We start from the raw sequence: 14,931 nt of genomic DNA, 5'->3' as shown, positions 1-14,931 counted from the left end.
TACAAAACCAAAAATATGTGATAATATATTCTATATAGAAAAAATGTCAAAAATAATCTGACAGAATCCTCTGGGAGAGCATTACCTGGTGAATGAATTAATGGAATTAATTTACCAAAAAAAATACAATAAACATTACAGCAATGAATATACAGCCTTCTGCTACATAATTAAAATATAGTCCTTATTTCAGGATGAATAACCTTTTGGATTTTAATGTATTGTAAATAGCTATCTTTAGATTGATTTTTGCTCAAAAAGCATTTTATTTTATAGTCTAATTTAAATAAAAAAATAATAATTCTAATTTTAATTGAAAAAAAAAAATCTCATAATTATCCAAAAACTATTTTTAATTATTTTTTTTTCTTTTAAAAATTGATTTTTATCCCCCCTGGTGTGGATGACGACCACATGTTGTTGTACTGGGGGGGCACTTCCCCTGCAGTTTTTGTGTGGGGTTAGGCCTCAGTTGGGGAATCCGGGCATGTAAGTAGTGTCACCACGCGTAGGCATGGTGACAGCTTAAACCTGGAAGTGGCAGGGATAGTGAAACAGAAAAAGTGAGCTGGATGGGGAGGGGGGCTATAACCCCCTTAATCTCCGCTCCCTAACTCCTACAACCTCCACACCATGGTATAGTATGTAAACAAACTAAATAAAAGAAATTAAAAAACACATTTTGTAGGAAGGGGTTCTACATAGGTTTTTATAGCCAGGTGATCACTGTTAATAGTGAGCACCTGTCATGAATACGTGCAGATCAAAGTTATATACATAAGCCCTTATTTATATGACGATAACTTCTTCTTTTTTTTTTTTTTAAATTAACAATATAGTTTAGAAAAGACACACAATTCTTTACAAACTTGTTTATTACAATTTGAATAAAAATACACACATTTTGTTGTATAATTGTCACATGTCCTGGTATATACATAAAATAATGATATAGTATAAATCTGCTAGGTCTGACAAAAAATATGTTTATATAATGTGTAGGTTTCTAAAAACCTAAAACTCCAAAACAGGTTAGCACTGGGTTGGAAATGGCTCAGCAGTTCAAGAGTTAAACAGTTAAAGTCAGCTGTTTAACCCCTAGACGCTTTTAGGACATTCCTTGCCGTCCTAAAAGTGCTGGGCTTTAGCGCTGTTAGGACGGCATGGAATGTAATAACTTGTACGGTGCCATTCTTCCCCTCCATGACAAAATGAGCGCTGTCAACTCTGGATCCAATCAGCACTTAGATACGGTGACAAGGAGTCACTGATACAATGTGACAGCCAGTGACTGCTATCATTAGCTGTCAGCACTACTTCCTCTCTTGCAATGTGATCTGAGGCGAGATAGGAAGACAGATTAGTGCTACAAAGTGTCTCAAAGTGTCCCACGGTTATATACAGTTTTCATATAAAAATAAATATATGTATATAATTAAAAATAGAGTTTAGAAAAAAACACACATGCACACTATTCTTTACCACCTTGTTTATTACAATTTTAATACAAATACACTTTGTTGTATAACTTGTCCTGGTATATACATAAAATAATGATATAGTTTAAATCTGCTAGGTCTGATGATTACCCCCCAACATATATATGGGTTTCTCACTAAAAAGACATATAGTTGGACTTCAGTGTGACCTCACCTAAAACTCCAAAACAGCCGAGCACTGAGTCGTAAATGGCTTAGCAGTTCAAGGATTAAACATTGGTTGTTTCTCTAGTAAGGTGTATCCAGTCCACGGATCATCCATTACTTATGGGATATTCTCACTCCCAACAGGAAGTTGCAAGAGGACCCACAGCAAAGCTGTTATATAGCTCCTCCCCTCACTACCATATCCAGTCATTCTCTTGCAACTCTCAACGCGCATGGAGGTAGTAAGAGGAGAGTGGTGAAAAATAGTTAGTTTATTAACTTCAATCAAAAGTTTGTTATTTTAAATAGTACCGGAGTTGTGCTATTTGTTCTCAGGCAGAGATAGAAGAAGAATTTGCCTGAGTTTTCTATGATCTTAGCAGGTTGTAACTAAGATCCATTGCTGTTCTCACACATGTCTGAGGAGTGAGGTAACTTCAGAGGGAGAATGGCGTGCAGTTTATTCTGCTATCAGGTATGTGCAGTTATGATTTTTTCTAGGATTGGAAATGCTAGAAAGTGCTGCTGATTCCTGATAAATGTAAGTTAAGCCTGAATACAGTGATTTAATAACGACTAGTATCATGCTTATTCTCAGGGGTAATACCCTTATAGATATGCTATATAAAACGTTTGCTGGCATGTTTAATCGTTTTTTATATATGCTTGGTGATAAAACTTATTGGGGCCTAATTTTTTCCACATGGCTGGCTGTATTTTTGCCTAGAAACAGTTTCCTGAGGCTTTCCACTGCTGTAATATGAGTGGGAGGGGCCTATTTTAGCGTTTTTTTTGCGCAGTTATAATTACAGACTGAGACATCCAGTTTTCCTCAAGAGTCCCCTGCATGCTACAGGACATCTCTAAAGAGCCTAAAATCGTTTATTGGGGAAGGTAGGAGCCACAGTAAAGCTGTGGCACTTTGCTGGGACTGTTAAAAAACGTCTGTCGTTTTTTTTATCCGTTTTTCAACTAAGGGGTTAATCATCCATTTGCAAGTGGGTGCAATGCTCTGTTAGCCTATTACATACACTGTAAAAATTTCGTTTGTGTAACTGCCGTTTTTCACTGTTTTTCAAATTTTGACAAAATTTGTTTCTCTTAAAGGCACAGTACCTTTTTTTATATTTGCTTGTTAACTTGAATTAAAGTGTTTTCCAAGCTTGCTAGTCTCATTGCTAGTCTGTATAAACATGTCTGACATAGAGGAAACTCCTTGTTCATTATGTTTTAAAGGCCATGGTGGAACCCCCTCTTAGAATGTGTACCAATTGTACTGACTTCACTCTAAGCAATAAAGATCATATTATGTCTTTAAAAAATTTATCACCAGAGGAATCTAGCGAGGGGGAAGTTATGCAGACTAACTCTCCCCACGTGTCAAATTCTTTGACTCCCGCTCAAGGGACTCACGCTGAAATGGTGCCAAGTACATCAAGGGCACCCATAGCGTTTACTTTACAAGACATGGTGGCAGTCATGGATAATACACTGTCAGCGGTATTAGCCAGACTACCTGAACTTAGAGGTAAGCGAGATAGCTCTGGGGTTAGACGAAATGCAGAGCATACTGACGCTTTAAGAACCATGTCTGATACTGCCTCACAATATGCTGAAGCTGAAGAAGGAGAACTTCAGTCTGTGGGTGATGCTTCTGATTCAGGGAGAATCCCTGATTCTGATATTTCTACATTTAAATTTAAGCTTGAACACCTCTGCGTGTTACTTAAAGAGGTTTTAGCTGCTCTGAATGACTGTGACACAATTGCAGTGCCAGAGAAATTGTGTAGACTGGATAAATACTTTGCAGTGCCGGTGTGTACTGATGTTTTTCCAATACCTAAAAGGTTTACAGAAATTATTAATAAGGAATTGGATAGACCAGGTGTGCCGTTCTCTTCCCCTCCTATTTTTAGAAAAATGTTTCCTATAGACGCCACCACACGGGACTTATGGCATACAGTCCCTAAGGTGGAGGGAGCAGTTTCTACTTTAGCAAAGCGTACTACTATCCCTGTCGAGGACAGTTGTGCTTTTTTAGATCCAATGGATAAAAAATTAGAAGGTTACCTTAAGAAAATATTTTGTCAACAAGGTTTTATCCTTCAGCCCCTTGCATGCATTGCCCCTGTCACTGCTGCTGCGGCGTTCTGGTTTGAGTCTCTGGAAGAGGCCTTACAGGTAGCAACTCCTTTGGATGACATACTTGGCAAACTTAGGGCGCTTAAGCTAGCCAATTCTTTTGTTTCTGATGCCATTGTTCATTTAACTAAACTAACAGCTAAGAATTCTGGTTTTGCTATACAAGCGCGCAGAGCGCTATGGCTTAAATCATGGTCAGCTGACGTGACTTCAAAGTCTAAGCTGCTTAACATTCCCTTCAAGGGGCAGACCTTATTCGGGCCTGGTTTGAAGGAGATTATTGCTGATATCACTGGAGGTAAAGGTCATGCCCTTCCTCAGGACAGGTCCAAATACAGGGCCAAACAGTCTAATTTTCGTGCCTTTCGAAACTCCAAGGCAAGTGCGGCATCAACCTCCTCTAATGCAAGACAAGAGGGAACTGTTGCTCAGTCCAAGGCGGTCTGGAGACCTAACCAGACCTGGAACAAAGGTAAGCAGGCCAAAAAAGCCTGCTGCTGCCTCTAAGACAGCATGAAGGAACGGCCCCCTATCCGGTAACGGATCTAGTGGGGGGCAGACTTTCACTCTTCGCCCAGGCGTGGGCAAGAGATGTTCAGGATCCCTGGGCGTTGGAAATTATATCCCAGGGGTATCTTCTGGACTTCAAAGCTTCTCCCCCCATAGGGAGATTTCACCTTTCACAGTTATCTGCAAACCAGATAAAGAGAGAGGCATTCTTACACTGTGTACGAGACCTCCTAGCTATGGGAGTGATCCATCCAGTTCCAAAAGAGGAACAAGGACAGGGTTTTTACTCAAATCTGTTTGTGGTTCCCAAGAAAGAGGGAACATTCAGACCAATTTTGGATCTAAAGATCTTAAACAAATTCCTCAGAGTTCCATCATTTAAGATGGAAACTATTCGTACCATCCTACCTATGATCCAGGAGGGTCAATATATGACTACAGTGGATCTAAAGGATGCTTACCTTCACATTCCGATACACAAAGATAATCATCGGTTTCTCAGGTTTGCCTTTCTAGACAGGCATTACCAGTTCGTAGCTCTTCCCTTTGGGTTAGCTACAGCCCCAAGAATCTTCACGAAGGTTCTAGGGTCTCTTCTGGCGGTCCTCAGGCCGCGGGGCATAGCAGTAGCCCCTTATTTAGACGACATCCTGATACAGGCGTCAAACTTCCAAATTGCCAAGTCTCATACGGACGTAGTACTGGCATTTCTGAGATCGCATGGGTGGAAAGTGAACGAGGAAAAGAGTTCTCTATCCCCACTCACAAGAGTTTCCTTTCTAGGGACTCTGATAGATTCTGTAAAGATGAAAATTTACCTGACGGAGTCCAGGTTATCAAAGCTTCTAAATTCCTGCCGGGTTCTTCATTCCATTCCGCGACCTTCGGTGGCTCAGTGTATGGAAGTAATCGGCTTAATGGTAGCGGCAATGGACATAGTGCCGTTTGCACGCTTACATCTCAGACCGCTGCAACTATGCATGCTCAGTCAGTGGGATGGGGATTACACAGTTTTGTCCCCTCAACTGAATCTGGACCAAGAGACCAGGGATTCTCTGCTCCGGTGGCTATCTCTGGTCCATCTGTCCAAAGGTATGACCTTTCGCAGGCCAGAATGGACAATTGTAACAACAGATGCCAGCCTTCTAGGTTGGGGTGCAGTCTGGAACTCCCTGAAGGCTCAGGGATCGTGGACTCAGGAGGAGTCTCTCCTTCCAATAAATATTCTGGAGCTAAGAGCGATATTCAATGCTCTTCAGGCTTGGCCTCAGTTAGCGTCTCTCAGGTACATCAGATTTCAGTCGGACAACATCACGACTGTGGCTTACATCAACCATCAAGGGGGAACAAGAAGTTCCCAAGAGATGTTAGAAGTCTCAAAGATAATTCGCTGGGCGGAGATTCACTCCTGCCACCTATCAGCTATCCATATCCCAGGTGTGGAGAACTGGGAGGCGGATTTTCTAAGTCGACAGACTTTTCATCCGGGGGAGTGGGAATTCCATCTGGAGGTGTTTGCACAAGTGATTCATCGCTGGGGCAAACCAGAACTGGATCTCATGGCGTCTCGACAGAACCCCAAGCTTCCTTGTTACGGATCCAGGTCCAGGGACCCCAGGGCGACTCTGATAGATCCTCTGGCAGCGCCCTGGTCTTTCAACCTGGCTTATGTGTTTCCACCGTTTCCTCTGCTCCCTCGACTGATTGCCAAGATCAAGCAGGAGAGAGCATAGGTGATTTTAATAGCGCCTGCGTGGCCACGAAGGACCTGGTATGCAGATTTCTGCTCTGTCTATTCTTTTACACAAGCGTCTGGCAGATGTTCCAGACGTTCAGGCATTTTGTCAGGCTTTAGTCAGAATCAAACCTGTGTTTAAACCTGTTGCTCCACCATGGAGCTTAAACTTGGTTCTTAAGGTTCTTCAAGGAGTTCTGTTTGAACCTCTTCATTCCATAGATATAAAACTTTTATCCTTTTTTTGGTAGCTATTTCCTCGGCTCGTAGAGTCTCCGAGTTATCTGCCTTACAATGTGATTCTCCTTATCTGATTTTTCATTCTGATAAGGTAGTCCTGCGTACCAAACCTGAGTTTTTACCTAAGGTGGTATCTAACAAGAATATCAATCAAGAGATTGTTGTTCCATCCTTGTGTCCTAATCCTTCTTCAAAGAAGGAACGTCTGTTACACAATTTGGACGTGGTTCGTGCTTTAAAGTTTTACTTACAAGCTACTAAGGATTTTCAACAAACATCTGCTTTGTTTGTTGTTTACTCTGGACAGAGGAGAGGTCAAAAGGCTTCGGCAACCTCTCTTTCTTTTTGGCTAAGAAGCATAATACGCTTAGCCTATGAGACTGCTGGACAGCAGCCCCCTGAAAGGATTACAGCTCATTCTACTAGAGCTGTGGCTTCCACTTGGGCCTTTAAAAATGAGGCTTCTGTTGAACAGATTTGCAAGGCGGCGACTTGGTCTTCGCTTCATACTTTTTCAAAATTCTACAAATTTGATACTTTTGCTTCTTCGGAGGCTATTTTTGGGTGAAAGGTTTTACAGGCAGTGGTACCTTCCGTTTAAGTACCTGCCTTGTCCCTCCCTTCTTCCGTGTACTTTAGCTTTGGTATTGGTATCCCATAAGTAATGGATGATCTCAACTGAACCAGCAAATAACGGACACTTCCATTTCTATTGAACTTTTGATGTTTAGTCTGTTTTTCAAAAAAGGCATATATTGATATTACATTGTTGCCACTCCTGTTGTATTTGTATCAGAGATATACAAGAGGAAAATAAGCGGTTACAAATATTCATATTATATTCTGTATTACATTCTTGTGTTACTAATGTTCACCTGCTGCTTATAGCACTTTTTTTACAAGTACTTTTTTATAAGATATAGTAACCTTGATTGGCCAATCACGTATATTTTGGGCTATAGAAATTGCTGACTATATATATATATATATATATATATATATATTTAAATTATACATTCCATTATTTTAACTATTTATACAACTATACGATTTTCAGATCTAACCACACAAAACCGTTGTTCAGAATATATTACATTTTTAAAAAACTTTTAAAAAAACTTTTTTTTATCAATAAAAACTTTTATTATAATATTATTTGTTCTCTCTTTTGTGGGTTTTAGTCTGAATTGGCTCTTTTAGATTTTACAACCCATTCCTGTCTATTTTCCTTGTTTTGGGGTTTCTGGAGAAAAACCCTTTAACTCTATAAGCTAAAAACCCTCACTATTTGCGCAGTCTGTATCAATCTTTTTGGGACATTTCCTTTAATAACATGACTGTGCCTACGTGCGACAGATGCAAGTTCTGGGAAAAGCATCCTGATTTGCTGCTTAAAGTCCCTTTTACAGAGGGATGTCACTACTGAGGTAAAATATATTCCTTTTTATGTAGAGATGCTCATGCAGTATTTTCTAGTCAGCTTTATATTGGTACGCTGCATCACTTCAGCATGTAATTGCTTTAATTGTAGAAAACTTACTTGCATTTTAAAAATATCTGTAAACCCTCTGAAGTTTGTCTTACTGTTCTGGTTTAATATACCTTTTGCAGAATGCTGGTCTTCCTAGAGGTTGGAACAACCATGTGCATGTCTTGAACCTTGACACCTTTACTTGGAATCGTCCTGTAATTACGGTAATGGTGGCTGACATCAGTTTATTTTGTTAGTTTATAGCTAATCTATCTGTAGACCGCTTTAGTAATATACTTGTCTCTGTGAACATGCTTCTTTTATTTTTACATTGTTGTTGTTTTTTTTTTTAATTTTGTTCTTCACACAATCCTCCCACATCTATAGATTTGTAAAGCAGAAAAGGCATATATACTCCCAATCAATGTTAATTATACAGTCACTTTCCATTGCAAAGCTTAATAACTGATGTGATACATTAACAGGGAAAAAGCCCCTCCCCGCGTGCTGCCCATGCTTGTGCCACAGTTGGAAACAGAGGCTATGTATTTGGTGGCCGGTATAGAGTGAGTGTTGCCATTTTACTTTATTTTGTAGCTCAATATTTTTTTTTCTCTTTATTTATAAAGGATAATTTTTAATGTATTTAATTGTTTTTAAGGACTCTCGAATGAATGATATGTTCTATCTGAACCTTGATACCTGGGAATGGCACGAAGTGTAAGTTATTTAATTGTAAATTTCTTATCTGGAGAATTTTTATACTAACTGCAGAGACTTTTCCGTCTCTAAATCAGTGGTTATCAAATCCAGTCCTCAAAAGCCGTCCTACCGAAGCATAGAATTAGCAAAACATAAGAAGCCATTGATAAGCCTACAAATCTCCCCTGATGGGGTTTTTTAAAGCGGCTATAAACATTAAATACATTTTATAAGCATAATATTGAATTTATTCCATGACTCCTGCTAGTCATGGGTCTCGCCATGTTAAAATTGACCTTTTATTGAGTTGCACTGCTGATGTGTTTGCACATGTGCAGCAGCAACTCTCCTTCAGATACCTGCAGTGTAACCTCGGTTCCAACATGACGGCACCCTTAATTGAAGGGAGGTGCAAAAATTTAGTGTGTAATGCCCTTTTAAAGGGACATTTACCTTATAAGTTCACTTATGCTTATGAAAGAATACTATTTAAACATGTTTTTCACAAAAAAAATAATTCACAGTTAAGCTTTTTAAACCGTTAATCAGGAAGCTAAAAGAGACTCCGTTGCTGATTAGGACAACTCTGACAGCTTTATAAGTGGACAGTGAAATACCTCACAAGCATAAAAACAAAAGAATTAGAATGTTCTTTCTACAAAAACAAACCATAAACAAAACTGTAATGTATTTTAAAAATGCCATCTTAGATGTAGCAAAAAATGTTTTGTTTTTTTTCTTCCAAATGCTATTCATACCACTTTTGTGAACACCATACATTTGTAATCTCTCTCATTTGTTAATTTTAGGGTAACACAAGGTATTAATCCTGTGGGAAGGTCATGGCATTCATTATCCCGAGCATCATCAGACAGTCTTTTTCTTTTTGGAGGCTTCACCACAGATAAATTACCTTTGAGTAAGTGCTTATTTTATTCAATAGGAAATAGATTTAAAAAATTAACTTGTCATGAAGCACTTTGGCATCTATAGGGATTTTTTAATTCTCTAGTTATTGACTGACTTGCATATAAACTGCACATCCTTTAACAATTTGCACTCATCTGTTTAACCCCTAGATGCTTCTAGTACGTTCCATGCCATCCTAAAATCCTGTGCTTTAGCGCTGTTAGGATAGCATGGAACGTCCTAACTTGTGTGGAGCCCCTCTTTCCCTTTGTGACAAAATGAGCACTGGATCCGACTTAGGGACTAGCCTGGAAATTTAGGCAGTTCCCCCAGGATCCAATTAGCGCTTATATACAGTGATGATGAGTCACTGATACGATGTGACAGCCAATAGCTGCTTCCTCTCTTGCCTCAATAAAATCTGAGGCGAGAGAGGAAAACAGATCAGTGCTACATAGTGTCCTAAAGTGCCCCACAGTTATATACAGTTTTCATATAAAAAGAAAACTATATATAAATAATCTTTTCAGTGCCGATCACAGTGTTATTGCTTTGATCATTGTATAGTATAGTATTGTTCAATACTTTTTGGGTGTGATTTTTATTTTTTTTAGTTATTTGATATTTTGTTGTTGTTTTTAACCCTTTCCTGTTGTTTCTGATCACTGCCCTTTTGTCTGTGACCAGACTGATTGGAGAGTTCTGTCTGATCATTTTTTTAAAAATATAATTTACTTGTTTCTTTTAAACTCTTTCAATTCTCTTTAGATTTTTTTGAGTGGTATGCAGGATTCATTTTGTTGGGTGGAAGGGGAATTTGGGGGGGTGAAGTGGGAATTGTTGGTTGGGTTGATGAATTTAGTGTTTGGTAGGAGTTAAGAATAAATAAAGAATTTGTGGAAATAGAGTTGCCAACTCTATTAGGAATATCTAATGAAAAAGGACCTTTCTTGGTAGAAAAGGTCCAGAGAATAAATGTGGTAAAGAAAAACAATTACGCTCGAGATTTCATAAGGCCTGTATTAGTAGAGTTTGCCAGTTTCAACACTAAAATTTTGATATTTAATGTGTACAAACAAATGAATTCATTCTTTTTTCAAGATAGAAGAATCTCTATCTATCAGGACTATGCAGCAGAAACTGCTTGAGCTAGAAGAGAGTTAATCCCGTTATGTAATGAGTTGAATAATAAAGGTTTTAAAGCCTTTGTGATTTTTCCAGCAAAAATTAAGATCTTACTTCAAGATGAAACAAAAATTTTAAACAGTAGAGAAGAAACAATGAGGTTTTTAGAATCTGATAAAAATTAGGAGGTTAAGAGAGGGGGAGAGGCGTTAGGGGGTATAAATGAAATATAGATAGAAAGAAATTGTTTTTTTTTTGTTGTTTTTTATAATAACACACAGTTGGGTTATCAGGTTCACTGAGGGTATTTATATAATATTCTTATTGTAAGTGAATAATAAAGATCCTAGAATATTAATAATTGAATTAAAGGGGCACTATTAAAGGGTAAGTAGGAAGTGATAAATAAAGGAAGAGGAAGAAATTAACTTAGAAGAGTCACATCAAACACATCTTTAAAACACCATTTACAACTTTCACACAAAGAAGTAAAATAATTTTACGACACTAGCCCCCCCTTTTTTTTTTTTTCTCTCTCACAGTTGGGTTATTAGGTTCACTGAAGGTATCTATATAATATTACTATTATAAGTGAATAATAAGAATCCTAGAAGATTAATAATTGAATTAAATGGGCACTATTAAAGGGTAAGAAGGAAGTGATAAATAAAGGAAGAGGTAGAAATTAACTTAGAAGATTCACATCAACTATATCTTTAAAACACCATTTATAATTTTCACATAAAGCAACACTTAGAGTAAAATAAATTCACGATATTAGCCCATTGGGGTTTTTTTTTTATTTTTATAACACACAGTTGGGTTATCAGGTTCGCTGAGGGTATTTAAATAATAATCTTATTGTAAGTGAATAATAAAGATCCTAGAATATTAATAATTGAATTAAAGGGGCACTATTAAAGGGGTTTTTTTTGTTTTTTTTCCTCTTTCCCGAAGCCTGTCCTCCTCTCTTGATTTCATTTTTGGAAAGTCTTATGTAAAGTAAAAATGATAAATATATCATCTTGGAATGTGGGTGGGATTAATTCCCCCATAAAAAGGAAAGCTATCCTTAATCACTTAAAAAAAATAGGTAAAGTAGATCTAGCCCTTTTACAAGAAACTCATTTATTAGACAAGGAACATGAGAAATTGAAAAGAGATTGGGTGAAAGAAGTGGTTTTCTTATCATACAAAAAAGCAAGTAGAGGTTTGGCAATCTTATTCAGTAAATCATTGGAATATGAGATTAAAAAGACAAATTTACGATCCTTTGTGTAGATATATAATAATATCACTGGTTATCAATAAGGTACAAACAACGATATGTAATATTTATGGTCCAAATGAGACCAATCGTTCATTCTGGGAAAAACTATTAAAAACTTTGCTTAAATACGTGGACACTAATTTAATAATTGGTGGTGATTTTAATTTATCTCCAAATTTTGTCTTAGATAGAAGTAAGAACATCTTAGGGAGTCAAAAAAAGGGATCTATTAAAAGAGGGAAATATGATAAAAAAAATGGTAAATTTATTATCGGAGACACTAGGATTAATAGAAGCATGGAGATATAAAAATCCAACACAAAGAGAATTCACGTATTACTCAAAAGCGCAAGTTTCCTTCTCTAGGATTGATTTCTTTTTGATCTCCAAGGCTTTATCAACACATATAGAGGAAGTGAATGTCAATGAAATTATTATCTCGGATCACGCTATGATAGATTTAAAATTATCTTTAGGTGGGAAGCATAACGGAACAATTAGCTTTAGATATCCAAAGTTTTTATATGGATCGGATCACTTTAGAGAACATATTAAGCAAAAATGGAGAGAATATTTAAACTTTAATCTTAAGAGCTGTCAAAATAATGAAACCATCTGGGAGGCTGGGAAAGCGGTAATTAGAGGAGAAATAACTGCTTATGTATTAAACCATAATAAAGAAATTAATAGACAATATAAAGAATTAAGTGAAAAAACAGCATTTTCATATAGCCAATTTATAGAAGTTAGATCCGAATTTTGGAGGAAAAAATATATGGAGGATAGGAAAGCATTGGAGGCACATTTAAATCAACAGGCTATAAGAGATATTAGGAAAGAAAAAGGGAAACTATACAGATTCGGAAACAGATCGGGAAAGATTTTGGCTTCTATAGTAAAAATACAAAATTCAGCGAAACAAATTTTATCTATAAAATCTAAAGAAAAAATATCAATTAAAAATTCTGAGATAGTAGAGGAATTTAGGAAATATGACTGCAAGCTATATACATCTGAGAGTAGTAAAGAAGAAGGAAAGAGTGAACTTTTTATGGACGAGATTAAAATTCCAAAGATCTCACAGAAACAACAAGATTCTTTAAATTCTAAGGTAACCTTACAAGAAGTTGGGGAGGTAATAGCTAATTTGCCTTTAGGTAAAGCTCCGGGACCAGACGGCCTTCCGGCAGAATGGTATAAAAGTATGAAGGAATCTGTATTAGAGATAATGACAAATTTATTTAATGACTATCTCAGTGAAAATATAAAGCCCTCGACAGTGTTTTCAGCGGCTAATATTATAGTAATCCCTAAAAGTGGGAAAGACCCACAATGTGTTACTTCATACCGCCCAATATCCCTTCTTAACCAAGATTACAAGATATTGGCCAAAATACTTTCTAATAGATTAAAAAGTCTCCTTCCAGAATTAATACATAAAGATCAATCCGGGTTTATTCAGGCGAGATCATCCAGTAAAAATATACGTAAGGTTCTTCACATAGTAAATTACTTCTGGCTTTTGAAACAACAAAGGAGTAGTGAGTCGATTCCAAACACTCTGCTGTTAGCCTTAGACGCTGAAAAGGCTTTCGACAGAGTTGAATGGCCATATCTAACATCATGTTTAACAGAATATAATATAAAAGGCCCATTTAATAACTTTATTAAAAATGTTTATTCAAAAGCAAATGCATCAGTTACTGTTAATGGTGAGATTTCAGCTAGATTCACTATGGGTAGAGGAACTCGTCAAGGATGTCCCCTATCCCCTCTTTTATTCAATTTAACATTGGAACCCTTGGCAATCAAATTAAGAAATGTGTATACAGGTATAGAAATAGAGGATAAAAAATACCACCTCTCGTTGTACGCAGATGATATGCTGCTTTTTATTCAAAACCCTGAGACACATTTAAATAAGATCCTTGCTGTTATTTCTGATTTTGGCCAACTTTCAGGATTTAAAGTAAACTATACAAAATCAGAAGTATTATGGTTGAACAAAAGAGACATAGAGGTTTTAGGAGAGCTGCCATTTATAGAAGCGCCAAATTTTATAACTTATCTAGGGATTGATATTTCCCCAAATCCGGAAAATTGGTACAATTTAAATTACGAGAAAATATTTGTATCTTTAGAAAAATCTCTTAGAAGATGGAGTTCATTACCCATTTCGTTGATGGGAAGAGTACACATAATCAAAATGATGATCTTACCTAAGTTGTTATACCCTTTAAATATGTTACCAATATTAATACTCAGAAAGGATTTGGAAAGATTAAATAAGATTTTTACTAGGTTTATTTGGAAGGGAAAAAAAACACGCATCAGCTTAGAAAAATTAAAGCAACCAATGTTACAAGGTGGATTAGGGGTACCGGATGTCTATTTATATAATCTTTCATCACTAACTAGGATAGCTATGGAGTGGTTGATGGGCACTGAACATTTTTCTGAAAGTTCCTTGGAAAGAATAGTAGTAAGAGGAATAAATAAAGCATTTGTACTTCATATGGCCTTGAAAGATATTGATAGTGCACTTAGGAATAATATTATGTATAGAGATATTTTGAGAGCATGGCATTTCATCAGTAAGATCATGCACTTTCCAGTTAGAGGATCGATAAATTTACCCATAAACGGTAATCCAAATTTTAGACCAGGTATGAACTCTGTCATATTCAGGGAATGGGAGAAGAAGGGAATATATAAGTTAGGAGATTTATTAAGTCCTTTGAATAGATCAATATATACATTTAAGGATCTCCAATGTAAATTTGGTTTATCTGATCTACACTACTTTGCATACAATCAAATAGCTCACTATATAAAGGAGATTATAAGTAAATTCCCTGATACCATATGGGATCCCCACCCCTTATATTTTATGATGGAGAATTATAAAAAATAAATATACTCCTATTCAAGATTATATAAGACATTAATAGACTCAAACTTAATTAGTATAAGGGAGAGGATTATTGAGGGCTGGCAAAGAGAGGCCTCTGTAAATTTGGAAGTATTGCAAATGGAAAAAAGCTTGAAAACTATTATGACAACTACTCATGACTCATATCTTAGGGAATCTCAAATTAAAGTTTTACATAGATTTTATATAACACCTAAAATGGCCTCAAGATGGTTTAACTGTAAAAGAAACTGTGTCAAATGTAATTTG

At 36.7% G+C, this 14,931-nt stretch overlaps 1 protein-coding gene across 1 annotated transcript in view; it reads left to right on the top strand.

Annotated features, from left to right (window-relative positions):
- Positions 1-14,931, top strand: part of KLHDC2 (kelch domain containing 2) — an 80,103-nt gene that overhangs the window by 30,762 nt on the left and 34,410 nt on the right. The window contains exons 6-9 of the mRNA XM_053697653.1: positions 7,885-7,968; positions 8,230-8,310; positions 8,406-8,464; positions 9,256-9,365. Of these exons, the coding sequence (XP_053553628.1) occupies positions 7,885-7,968; positions 8,230-8,310; positions 8,406-8,464; positions 9,256-9,365 (334 nt within the window). The remainder of the gene's footprint in view (positions 1-7,884; positions 7,969-8,229; positions 8,311-8,405; positions 8,465-9,255; positions 9,366-14,931) is intronic.

The sequence above is a fragment of the Bombina bombina genome, chromosome 1 (genome assembly GCF_027579735.1).
Source record: "Bombina bombina isolate aBomBom1 chromosome 1, aBomBom1.pri, whole genome shotgun sequence".
Lineage (NCBI taxonomy): Eukaryota > Metazoa > Chordata > Amphibia > Anura > Bombinatoridae > Bombina > Bombina bombina.
This window is presented reverse-complemented; position numbering and strand designations above follow the sequence as displayed.